The sequence below is a fragment of the Rhinoderma darwinii genome, chromosome 1 (assembly GCF_050947455.1).
Source record: "Rhinoderma darwinii isolate aRhiDar2 chromosome 1, aRhiDar2.hap1, whole genome shotgun sequence".
NCBI lineage: Eukaryota > Metazoa > Chordata > Amphibia > Anura > Rhinodermatidae > Rhinoderma > Rhinoderma darwinii.
This window is the reverse complement of record NC_134687.1, coordinates 91,915,330-91,927,701: the sequence shown is the minus strand read 5'-3', so window position 1 is coordinate 91,927,701 and position 12,372 is coordinate 91,915,330. Positions and strand designations below refer to the sequence as shown.

Below are 12,372 nucleotides of genomic sequence, written 5' to 3'. Positions count from 1 at the left end.
TGTTCCAGAGCGGTCCCAAAGGCAAGGCAGTGGTATGTGGCTATTATTCAAAACTTTTCTCTTCCGCAGAGCGCAACTACTCGATTGGGGATCAGGAGTTACTGGCCATCAAGTTGGCTCTGGAGGAGTGGAGACATCTACTGGAGGGCGCAGCTCACCCTATTCTGATATTTACCGACCACAAGAACCTCACCTATCTCCAGTCTGCCCAACAGCTGAATCCCCGGCAAGCCAGGTGGTCCCTGTTCTTTGCCCGATTCCAGTTTGAGCGCCCTGCCAACAAAAATGTGAGGGCCGATGCCCTGTCCAGGTCGTTCGAGACTGAGGATTCCATGGAGTCTCCGCTTCACATCATTGATCCGTCCTGCATTGTCTCTGTCAACCCTCTGCAAATTAGAGACATCCCTCCGGGGAGGACTTTTGTACGCCTGGCAGACAGAAGAAGAATTCTTCGCTGGGGACACAGCTCCAAACTGGTAGGTCACGCGGGTACCCGTAAAACCCGAGAACCTGATTGCCCGTCATTTCTGGTGGCCCACACTGCCCAAAAACATCATAGACTTTGTCTTGTCCTGCACGGTGTGCGTGGCTAACAAGGTTGCTCACTCCAAGCCTGCTGGCCTACCCAATGCTCCCTGGCAGCATATAGCAATGGGCTTTGTCACGGATCGGCCTCCCCCTGCTGGATGCAGTACGGTCTGGGTGGTGGTAAACTGATTCTCGAAAATGCCTCATTTTGTTCCGCTGACCGGCCTACCTTCTGCTTCTCGACAGGCCAATCTCTACATCTTCTGCCTGCACGGCTTACCTCTGCATATCAGGTCTGGCATTTTCCTCAGCCCTCCACACCCAGTCCAATGGTCAAGTCGAGAGAATCAATCAGATCATGGAGAACTATTTACGACAGCATGATGACTGGGTGCAGCATCTTCTTCGAGCAGATTTCTCTTATAACAACCACACAAGCGAGTCCACTGCTGCCACTGCTGCCACACCATTCTTCATCGTTTACGGCCAACACCCACAAATTGCTCTCCAGGTGTCAGTTACGTCCCAGGTGCCCGCAGCGTACTACCACATGAACCGAAAGGCAGACACAAGGAGAAGGGATCCTCCTCAGTTTCTTCCGGGTACCAAGGTCTGGCTGTCCTCTAGAAATATCCAGCTGAGGGTGGCGTCATGCAAATTTGCTCCCAGGCTCCTTGGACCCTTCGAGATCCTACAGCAGATCAACCCTGTCTCCTACAAGCTTCGGCTGCCTCTCACCCTCAAGATCCCCAACTCCTTTCATGTCTCCCTCCTGAAGCCTGTGGCCCTGAACCGCTACACCAAGACTCCTAGTCCTGCAGTTGCCCCCAGCGGTTCATCAGATTCATTCGAGGTTAAGGAGATCTTGGACACCAAAAAAGTGGGAGGAAGAACTTTTTATTTGGTGGATTGGAGGGGGTGTGGTCCAGAAAAGAGGTCCTTGGAGCCGGAGGAGAACCTCAATGCTCCTACCCACGTGAAGAAGTTTCTCTCCCGCTCTGGTCCCAAAAAGTGGGGGCGTAAGAGGGGGGATATTGTAACGCCCATGGACACAGACCGTCGGGATTACTCATCCCCCAACGGCCGCAGCCATGGATCTGTGAGCACTGGCCCGCATCTCCTCCCTCAGCAGCGCTCACTTCCACTTCGTTCTGCGGTGTCCTGTAGATAAACGCTTGTGCCTGGCCTTAAAGGGCCAGCGCACGCACATGAAGAAAATCTGGAATTAGCCCATTCTCACCCTGGACTATAACAAGCGCCCTGCCCCTTCTTTCATTGCCTGAGCATTGTTGTGTTTACTCGTGTCAGTCCTTGCAAATGGTCCCTTAGTGTTTTCCAGTTCCCAGTGTTCCATTTCCTGCTACCTGTATCCTGTGCTATCTTGTACCTGTGCCTTAGGCATTTGGAGTCGTGTTGTGCCACCGATCACGTCTGCTGTGCTGCATCACGCCTGGTGTCTGCTGTCAAGGTCCCATCAGAGCCTAACCATCGCTACTGTCTGAACTACCACAGGTACTCTTACTCGGACTATAGACATTGACTTGGTACTCTGTTTGGCCAGATTGTGACTATATATTTTATGGGCAATCTTTACTAAAAATCGATTTTGTGCCACAAAACACATGTATCCCACCACATGATAGGGGATACATGTGTGATCGCTGGGGGTCCACCGCTGGGACCCCCAGCGATAAGGAGAATGGGGAACCGAAGGTCCCCCGAAGTGCTCCATGGTAAACTTGGGACTTGCGGGTTCTGTGTCTGGCTTCTCCATAGAAATGAATGGAGCGCCGGTCGCGCTTGTGCACATGCGTGAGAGGCGCTCCATTAATTTCTATGGAGAATCCGGACTCAGAACCCGCTAGTCCCAAGCTTCTCATGGGGTATTTTCAGTTCCCCATTCTCCTTATCGCTGGAGGTCCCTGCGGTCGGACCCCCAGCGATCACACATGTATCCCCTATCCTGTGGATAGGGGATACGTGTTTTGTAGCACAACCCCTTTAACGTGTGCGATCTTCCAGAGCTGACAGGAAGATTGCACATGAGGACATGTGCGGATGCCACCTGAGAAGTTTCCAGTGTGCTTGCGCGATTCCTGGACAAGTTGGAAACCATCGCAAGTACAGAAGAGAGGCCGGAAGTTCCGTCATGGACGTACTCCGTCTTCTAGTTTGCCATGTTGCGCGCTACCATGGACGAGGGCGGCGTGACGACGGGGGATAGCAGTTTTTTCATAAGGGGGCGTGGCTCGCCGTAACTGGCGAAGAAGACCGAAGAGCAGAAGACATTATATTAGTAAGTATGTTGTTTTTCTGCAAGACACAATTTAAAAGCATTTTATAGTAAACTGGCCAACCCTTTTAATGGTGTTGCAAACCAAGCCGGACAGGAATTTCTGTGTTAGGAACTCCAGGGTCGCATCCAGCTGGGAGAAGGGATGAACATATTAGAGTACAAAGAGTGGTTGATTAGTTAGCTAACGTCGTCTGATAATTTTGAGAAGGAGAAAAGCCAATGAGAGTAGCTACCCACGTTAATCCTGGAAGTTGTACCAGAAGATCTCCCGCTCCCTGAAAGCAGTCTGTAGTCCAGCCGAAGGGAATCTTGTTCCCTTGGCTTAGTTTGTGGATCACTGGGTATCACGGACTGGAAAGACTAGTATCATCTCCTCGATCCTCTTGGATCTTCTGCAACACTTGGGACAGTAGTGTTGGAGGAGGGAAATCATAAAGATTCTTCAGAAGGATCCATGAAAATGACAAGGTGTCCACTCTCTATGCCCCTTGAAACTAAACTTTGAAACAAACTGTTTGGTCTGAGCCTAGATGGCTGATGCGAAAAGAGCCATTTCCCCTGACATCTGATGTCTGCTCTATTCTCTGGAAGATCTCTAATTTCAAAGCCGCAGCAGACAATATAATTTCGTGTTGTGACAATGCATTCATTATTTCATTGGAATGGCCCGGAACATACTGGGCTCTGAGGACTAGGCCCTGTCTAGTGGCCAATTTCATAACTCCAGAGCCTCTGAGCACAAAGACTTGGAAATTGTGCTCCCTATCTTGTTCACATATGCCACAGCAGTTCTTCTGTCCATTTGGATTACTACTGTGTGACAGGCTGGTGACATGGTATATAACCTCTGGAGACCCAGCTTGACATCACTTGGTTCTAGAAGATTGATGTGTTGCTTGTACTCCATTAGATTAGATTTCCCTTGAACTGCTGCCTTGTGAAATGGCACCCCATCCTGTCAGGGTAGAGTAAGACGTTACTGTTAAGTCCACTGCTCTGTGTCTGATGAGAAAAAGTTGAGGGAAAGGTAAATCCAATATTTTTGTCATCTCTAGTCTGACCTGCGAAGTAAGATGGACTCTCAAGTTCCATTTTGTGTCCTGTCTCAGGAGAACAGTGTGGAATCCCGGTTGTGTCGCCACTAATTTCCTTATTAGACTAGCAAGTACTCTTACTGGCACCATTCCTTTGGACAATGTCTGAGGCACGTTATGCCTGATGACCTTAGATGTAAAACTAGTATTTTCCTTTTCATGACATATTCTAATAAATATGTGAGGGGCACTGGAGAGGCCAAATACCATCATGTTCCAATGTAAAATTTTCGTCTGAATTGTAGAAGGCTTCTAAGGTATGATTTGAAGCCATAAAATAGAATGAAAGTTTTCCTTTAAGTCTATTGTTACTGGATACACGTCCTTTTCTAGGAGGTATCTCAGTTCTGACAGTTTTGTTTTTTTTTATGAACCTGTTTAAGGTTTTCACCTTTAGGACTGGTCTTGTGGACGCGTCTGATTTCTGGACCGGGAAAATATGGCCTATCCAACCCTTTTCTCCCAGTTTGGACAGAGAAATCTTTCCCTGAGAAATGGCTAGTTCCAGTATCATGTCCGAGGAATTCTTGGTGGCAAACTTTGTTGTGTGCCTTTGGAAGAGATAAGAACGAAAGCTGGGTCACTCTTAGGTGCTAATAAAGCCTGAATATCAGGAATCCCCACAAGAGTTCTAATGAATAGTTAATCTTCCTTCACTAGGGGTGAACTGAAGGTGAGTTGAGCAAATTCCTTCACCTGTGAGGTGTCTGGTATAGCCCACCTCTGAGTGAATAAGTTAGAAGGTGTTCGGCTAGCGAGGCCCACCCTCAACATTTGGAGTTCGCTTCGTTTATCTCAGAGGATTCAGAGGAGCGAACAACTGCCTCAGAGTCCCAATCTACCTCAGACTTGGAACGTTCAGTGTTAGGGTATGTTCACACGCTGAGCCAAAAACATCTGAAAATACGGAGCTGTTTTGAAGGGAAAACAGCACCTGATTTTCAGAAGTTTTTTGAGCAACTCACGTTTTTCGCTGCATTTTTTACGGCCGTTTTTGGAGCTGTTTTCATTGGAGTCAATGAGAAAACGGCTCCAAAAACGCCCCAAGAAGTGTCCTGCACTTCTTTTGACGAGGCTGTAATTTTACGAGCCGTCTTTTGACAGCGACGCGTAAAATGACATGTCGTCGGCACAGCACATCGGCAAACCCATTGAAATGAATGGGCAGATGTTTGCCGACGTATTGGAGCCATTTTTTCAGACGTAATTCGAGGCGTAAAACGCCTCCATTACGTCTGAAAATAAGTCGTGTGAACCCAGCCTTATGGGTTATGTTTCACTGTGGTGCACTGCATGAGGAAAAGAAGAACTTCAACGAGTCCAGTTCTCAGAAAGTGGGATGCGACTGCAACAAGGTGTAATGGTGCTGTGTAGAGAAGACTCAGTGTCAGTGACTGACTGAGGTAACTGTAACATCTATGGCCGTGGCCCGTCGTTCTGACTTACCCCTCGACGGCCGCGGCCATGGCCATGTGAGTTCCCTGCAGCTTCCCCCCTCCCTGTGAGGCACCGGAGGGGGCGCGCGCCCGCGCGTGCACGATCTTAAAGGGCCAGTGCGTGCATAATTGCAGGAAGTCTGCAATCAAGCCCAGAATGCTACTGGACTATAAAAAGGGCTCGGCCCTCTTGTTCTTTGCCTGAGCGTTGTTTGTTACCCAAAGTTTGTCTTGCAAATGGTCTCCTAGTGTCTTCCAGTTCCCAAGTGTTCCCTGTTCCTGTACCCTGTATACCGTGCTATCCTGGTCAAGTGCCGTGCTGAGCTGTTGTCGTGTAGTGCTGTGCTGTATTTCACACCTGTTCTGCTACTCCACGCCTGACGTCTACCTGCTGCCTGGTCCCAGCCGAGCCTGCCTTGCTACTGTCCGAGTTGCCACAGGTATTCTTTCTGGACTATAGACTCTGTACTATACCTGTTTGGCCAGCTGCCATCCCGCTACAGGGTACGGCCCAGTGGGTCCACACCCCGCATCGTGACAGTAACACTTGGGTGCTGCATTCCACAGCCACCCTAGACTTATCTTTTATTAAAATATCCTCCTTAGAGGATTAATTAGAAGATGGGGAGGAAGATGGGCATTTGGTACCTATTTCTTCTATATGTGGAGACATCTTCCACAGATAAAGAAGACTGCTAAAGAGCAGATTGACTATCCCATCGCCGCCTGAAAAATTCTGAGGAGAGTTCCTGCACTCTTGCGAGAACTCTACCCGGGATCATGTGACCGTGGCTGCTATTAGCGGCCGCAATCGCGTTGAAGACGGCCCGGGGAGGCTGCCGTCTGCACCCATTAGCTGGTGCTAGATGGCTGTCTCCCAGACGAACAAAACAGGATGCCTAAATTTCTGCAGATTAGTGCCAGATCTGAACAATTTATTTTGTCTCCTGTACAACATGAGCGTTCAGGCATGTGTAGCCAGCTTAAGGGGGAAATCTCCCCAAAAATGATCTTCTGACATCATCAGACCAGTGAAAAGTACTTTTTACACCTACGAAGTTACAAACACTTTTGGCTCAAAATGTTCAGTAAAGGCAGGGGAGCCAATGGGGTTTGGGTACTCGAGAGCTGCGACCTTTTTGTTTTAAAAATCAATGGGGGTCCAAGCGTAAACTTCACTAATGTGATCTTCTAATATGTCTTTATTAGTTTGGTCTGGATCTCCCCTTTACAAAGGACACTACTGCACAACAATCAAGTTCTGTGACCTTGAAGTATATATTTGTATATAGTGGTGACTATATTTGTTACTTTCCTCATATAATGCTACTGCTCATATAATGCTACTGCTTGAGTAGTGTAATTGCTTCTTTTAACTCATGCAAAAGCATCAATCTTTGGCTCTTTGGCTATTTGTTTGACCAGCTAAAATTATGGACTCCACCCAATCCGCAGCATACAATCTTCTTATAAAGAGACATAATACATGTATGTAACATACTTCTGACGTAAACAAAGTTCACACATTTAAATACTAACTCCTCCCCCCATTCCATACTCAAAGCAAGATTTATTCTATACTCTATGGGTCTCATTTATTAAAACTGTCTAATAGAAAAACTGTCCTTGTTGCCGTAGCAACCAATCAAAGTGCAGCTTTTATTTTTTTAAACTGCTCTGCTAAAATGAAAGCTGCAATGTGATTGGTTGACAGTTTTTCTGTTACACAGTTTTAATAAATAAGGCCCACTGCCTTACTGGTATTCATAAAGCGATGTACACTTACCTGATAGTAGGATTGCTTTTGATCCTTTTTCTATGATTTGTATTTTGCTGTTTACTGTAAGACAGAGGTTTTCATATCCTGGGATTATCTTGTGTTTACGCCTGAAAGGATCCCAGACCTTTAGCCTATAATCATAAAAGAAATATACCAATAATATACAAAAATACAAAAAAGTGATATAATACCCAACATTGGCAAATCTTTTACAGTTCATCGAATGTGAAGGGGATCTTTTCACGGTCTGACTGTATGAACATGGCCTGACTTGTTAGGGTTCTAGTGCTACAGGGGCTGTGAGATATACCTGAAGAAGTAGACATACCCAATTATTTGTGACATTACTATTATTTAGGACTACTTACTTTCTTCAATGTCTTATTTGATTATTAATTATGTGAATGAGGCTTATCCAGAATGTTATAGCTGCATTTCCCCACTGTTTATATACAGTACTGTGCAAAAGTTTTAGGCATTTTTGGAAAAGTGCTGCAAAGTAAGAATGCTTTCAAAAATAGAAATCTTAATAGGTTTTTTAATTACAAACCAAAATACAAAGTGAATAAACATAAGAGAAATCTAAAATAAATATTTGGTGTCACCGCCCTTTGCCTTCAAAACAGCATCAATTCTTCTAGGTACACTTGCACACAGTTTTTGAAGGAATGGGCAGGGAGGTTGTTCCAAATATCTTGGAGAACGAATCACAAATCTTCTGTGGATGTAGGCTTCCTCAAATCCTTCTGCCTCCTCATGTAATGCCAGACAGACTCAATGACATTGAGACCAGGGCTCTGTGGGGGCCATATCATCACTTCCAGGGCTCCTTGTTGTTCTTTACGCGGAAGATAGCTGTTAATGACATTGGCTGTATGTTTGGGTTTGTTGTCCTGCTGCAGAATAAATTTGGAGCCAATCAGACGCCTCCCTGATGGTATTGCATGACGGATAAGTATCTGCCTGTATTTCTCAACATTGAGAACACCATTAATCCTGACCAAATCCCCAACTCCATTTGCTGAAATGCAGCCCCAAACTTGCAAGGAAACTCCACTGTGCTTCACTGTTGCCTGCAGACACTCATTATTGTACTTCTCTCCAGCCCTTCAGCAAACAAACTGCCTTCTGTTACAGCCAAATATTTCTAATTTTGACTTATTTGCCATTTTTCTGTACCCCAGTTCCTATGTTTTCGTGCATAGTCGAGTCGCTTGGTCTTGTTTCCATGTCAAAGGTATGGCTTTTTGGCAGCACTTTTTTTTTCATGAAGACCACTTCTGGCCAGACTTCTCCGAACAATAGATAGGTGTACCTGGGTCACACTAGTTTCTGCCAGTTCTGAGCTGATGGCACTGCTGGACATCTTCCGATTTCGAAGGGAAGTGAGCATGATGTGTCGTTGATCTGCTGCACTAAGTTTCCTTGGCCGACCACTGCATCTACGGTCCTCAACATTGCCCGTTTCTTTGTGCTTTTTCAAGAGAGCTTGAACAGCAGACCTTGAAACCCCAGTCTGCTTTGGAATCTTTGCCTGGGAGAGACCTTGCAGATGCAGTATAACTATCTTGTGTCTTGTTGCTGTTCTCAGTCTTGCCACGGTGGACCTGGGACATGAAACTGTCTTCCACAACCTCACATTTGTAGCAGAGTTTTGCTTTTCCTCACCCAGTTTTAAGCCTCTTACACTGCTGTTACGGTTACAGTTAATGAATGTGTTTCAACCTACATATGAAAATGATGATTATTATTACATGTTTGGTATCATACACCTTACTATAATCCTACAAAATCCATGACTTTGTGCAAGTGCACCTAGAAGAATTGATGCTGTTTTGAAGGCAAAGGGTGGTGTAAACAATACTGTGGGTAATGTAGTTGATGGTAGATATGTGTCATTGAGGCTTCTTGTCTCAGTAATGTAAGTGACTGGAGTTTGGGTCCGGGCTTTAGGGGTGACTGAAGATCTTATGTAAGAAGGTCACTCCATACTCCATGCCTGGTGTCATCTATCTGAGCCTGGAGTCCAGGTGTGTCCAGGGAGACTAATAAACGGGACTGGCAGAGAGCAGTGTGGAGTGTGTGGTGTTGCAGAAAGATTAGACTGGGAGTGCAAAGCCTGAATTTACCAGAGTGCAAAGAGAGAGCACATTTGGACTGAACCTACAAAGCTTGGTGACAAGCACTGAATTTGAGTTTGTACTGTTAACCTGACCCTAAGGACATTTTATTTTCTAAATTTCCTGCTAAAGCAAGCCTGTTTAATTACTGTCTGTGACTGTGCACAATAAACTCTGGACAACTGTACATGGAAATCTGCCAGTTTGTGCCTGATTACTTGGCTACAAGATTGACTGGAAGGTCCTGTTTTACACTAGTTACACCCTATAGATTTCTCTTTTGTTCATTCACTTATGTATTTTTTTAATTGAGAAAAAAAACCAAAAAACTATAAACACTTCTATTTTTGAAAGCATTCTTACTTTGCAGCATTTTTCCACAACTGCCTAAAACTTTTGCACAATACTGTATATGTATTTGCATTTGACATTATGCATGTGCATTGACATTAAGATAAGACTGCATCAATATTAAATGTATTAAAATGGTAGAGACCCTTACTGTAGCACCTGCTCTGTAGGATTACTGATATCTCTGTTTTTTCTTAGAAAAAACTAAAATGTATGTTGTCCCTAAACTGAAAAACATCTGTATTGGTCACAAAACATGTGAACTTGTATATACATAGATTCTTCTTAATTTATATACATCGAATTCGGATCCTTAAGATTTCATATTTGTGCAATAAAAAAAGGACATTGTAAACTGCCCGTGATGTAAGAGATTCATTGCCATGAAAAAAAAATGGTGTTTTTATTTTTATGACATCTTTTGTCACATAAACATAAAGAAAGGGATGCAGTGTCAGATTCCATTGATGTGTATTAAATCCCAACTGATACAGAAATTATTGAAAATTTATCAGTATGCAGATCAGATGTTCAGTCTGGATTATAGTTTTCAAGAAATGTAATATGTCCATTTTTCAATTTCTTACTATTGACTTTAATTGGGGAAAAAATAATCCACCACTGATTTATTAATTTTTTCCTCCCATTGACTATAATAATCAAGAAATTAATTATTTTTTTTTTTTTCTTTGTTGGCTCAGTTCAATCAGGATTATCAATTGTGCCTTCTACTTACATGTTTCCAGAGTTTCCAAAAACAATCCTATCTGCCTCATCAGTAATAGCCATGCAACAAATATTTGGTTCATTTTTCAATCTTTTCTTGACCTAGGGATAAAAGAGAAAATTCATGTCACTAAAGTTATAAACATAAACTACGGACTACAGATTTATTCCTCAGCGGATGTAAAAGAAAAAAAAAACACCAAGAAAGATATAGGCTGAAGAAATGCATCAACTTGGTGTACTCAGCATAGCGGCAGACCACTCCACTGCTATGGGGCCCACGGTTCGAGGGGAGCCCGGCTCTGAACTCCACCTGCTTTCCGATATAGAGTCATATTATTTTCCTGCAGCCACCACTAGGGTGAGCTTAGTGCATAGAGATTTGTCTAGTTTTCATTAAGTTCAACGGTTGCTGTATAAAGGGAAGCAGCAGATTTAGAGCTGTATGGGGGAAATTTATGTATTTATTTATATAAGGTGTAAATACACAAAAAAATATGGTGTTCAAGTTGAGCGCCATATTTATGAAACACCTGTTCCACTTTTTCCGACATATGAGTTGGCGAGACTTTAGAGCTGTGTGGAGCACGATTTTTAAAAATAAAAAACATTCCCTACACTTTTCTACATTAACTTTAAAACAATTATATACGTGTGGGAGCTGTAAGTTGTTCCTATTTCCAAAAATAGGAGCACATGTGACAACTACTGACCAAGTGACACTAATTACATCACCGGTGGAATGTTAGGTAAATCCTTAAATCCTCATGACCTGGTGAGAGGGAGAACACAAATCTGCTCTTTGTTTCAAATACACTGGTCAATAGTAGAATAAGGGTATGTGCACACACAAAATCAAAAACTTCTGAAAATACGGAGCTGTTTTCAAGGGAAACCAGCTCCTGATTTTCAGCCGTTTTTTTAGCAACTCGCATTTTTCGCTGCAGTTTTTACAGCTGTTTTTGGATCTGTTTTTCTATAGAGTCAATGAAAAACGGCTCCAAAAACGGCTCAGGAAGTGACATGCACTTCTTTTACGCGGCCGTTTTTCAAAACGGCTGCGTAAACCCCCCCCCGTCGGAACAGAACGCCGTATTTTCCATTGAAGTCAATGGGCAGATGTTTGGAGGCGTTCTGCTTCCGATTTGTCAGATGTTTTTAGGGCGTTTACTGAAATAGCCCGTGTGAGCATACCCTAATGGTCTCTATAATATTCATAATGCAAACAAAACTTTTACTTTATGGCCACTTATTTTCTCTGTATCCTAGACTGCTATCTATCTGAAACGGCATGAACTGGGACACATCAGACCATGCAATCATGTTGATCTGAAAACTCCCAGATTTTGTAAAAGAAAAGAAAATCTATTAGGTTGTCAGCTTGCATGCCTTGCTATAGCAGGTTAGGTGTTATAACTTTCTGACATTAAAACTTTCCATTCCTCTATATACAAACTGTGTGTGTCTTGGTTATTTTTATGATTGGTTTCTTCACTTTCTTGATACAACTTTTTACATTTGGAAATCCCGCCAATGTCATTATCGTAACAAAATTGTCTATACGTGGCTGCATTAGGGATGTCATTATACCAGAATTTGGACTTCGATACCGATACTTTGTGTAGTATTGCGATTTCGATACCAAAACGATACTTTGCCAACAGTAATAAAAAAAAAAAAGTTCTTCCGTTTTCTCATGTGAGGCGCGATATATCTATATATCTATATACGGATAGTACACAGGCATATATCTATATACTGATAGTACACAGGCATATAACTATATGCCAGTACATTAGCCTGTGTACGGCTAGTACACAGGCTGTTGTTAGGACATACCTAAGAATGCCCTAACAACAGGAAATATGGTCAGACAGCCCTGGGGTCCTTCAATGGATTCCTGTGACACGATCCAAGGGGCATCCCCCTTCTCACTTTCTCTTCAATGCTGCGGTCAGCTTTGATCACAGCATTCAGTAGAATAGCGGCGGAGATTAGAGGTTTATCTGATCTCCACCGTTATAGAGCGGGGCTGCGGCTG

At 43.9% G+C, this 12,372-nt stretch overlaps 1 protein-coding gene across 1 annotated transcript in view; it reads right to left on the bottom strand.

Moving 5' to 3' along the window:
- The window catches only part of LOC142661658 (uncharacterized), a 92,577-nt gene that overhangs the window by 14,140 nt on the left and 66,065 nt on the right, over positions 1–12,372 (bottom strand). The window contains exons 28-29 of the mRNA XM_075839494.1: positions 10,342–10,433; positions 7,141–7,265 (exon numbers count right to left, since the gene is read on the bottom strand). Coding sequence (XP_075695609.1) covers positions 7,141–7,265; positions 10,342–10,433 — 217 coding nt within the window. The remainder of the gene's footprint in view (positions 1–7,140; positions 7,266–10,341; positions 10,434–12,372) is intronic.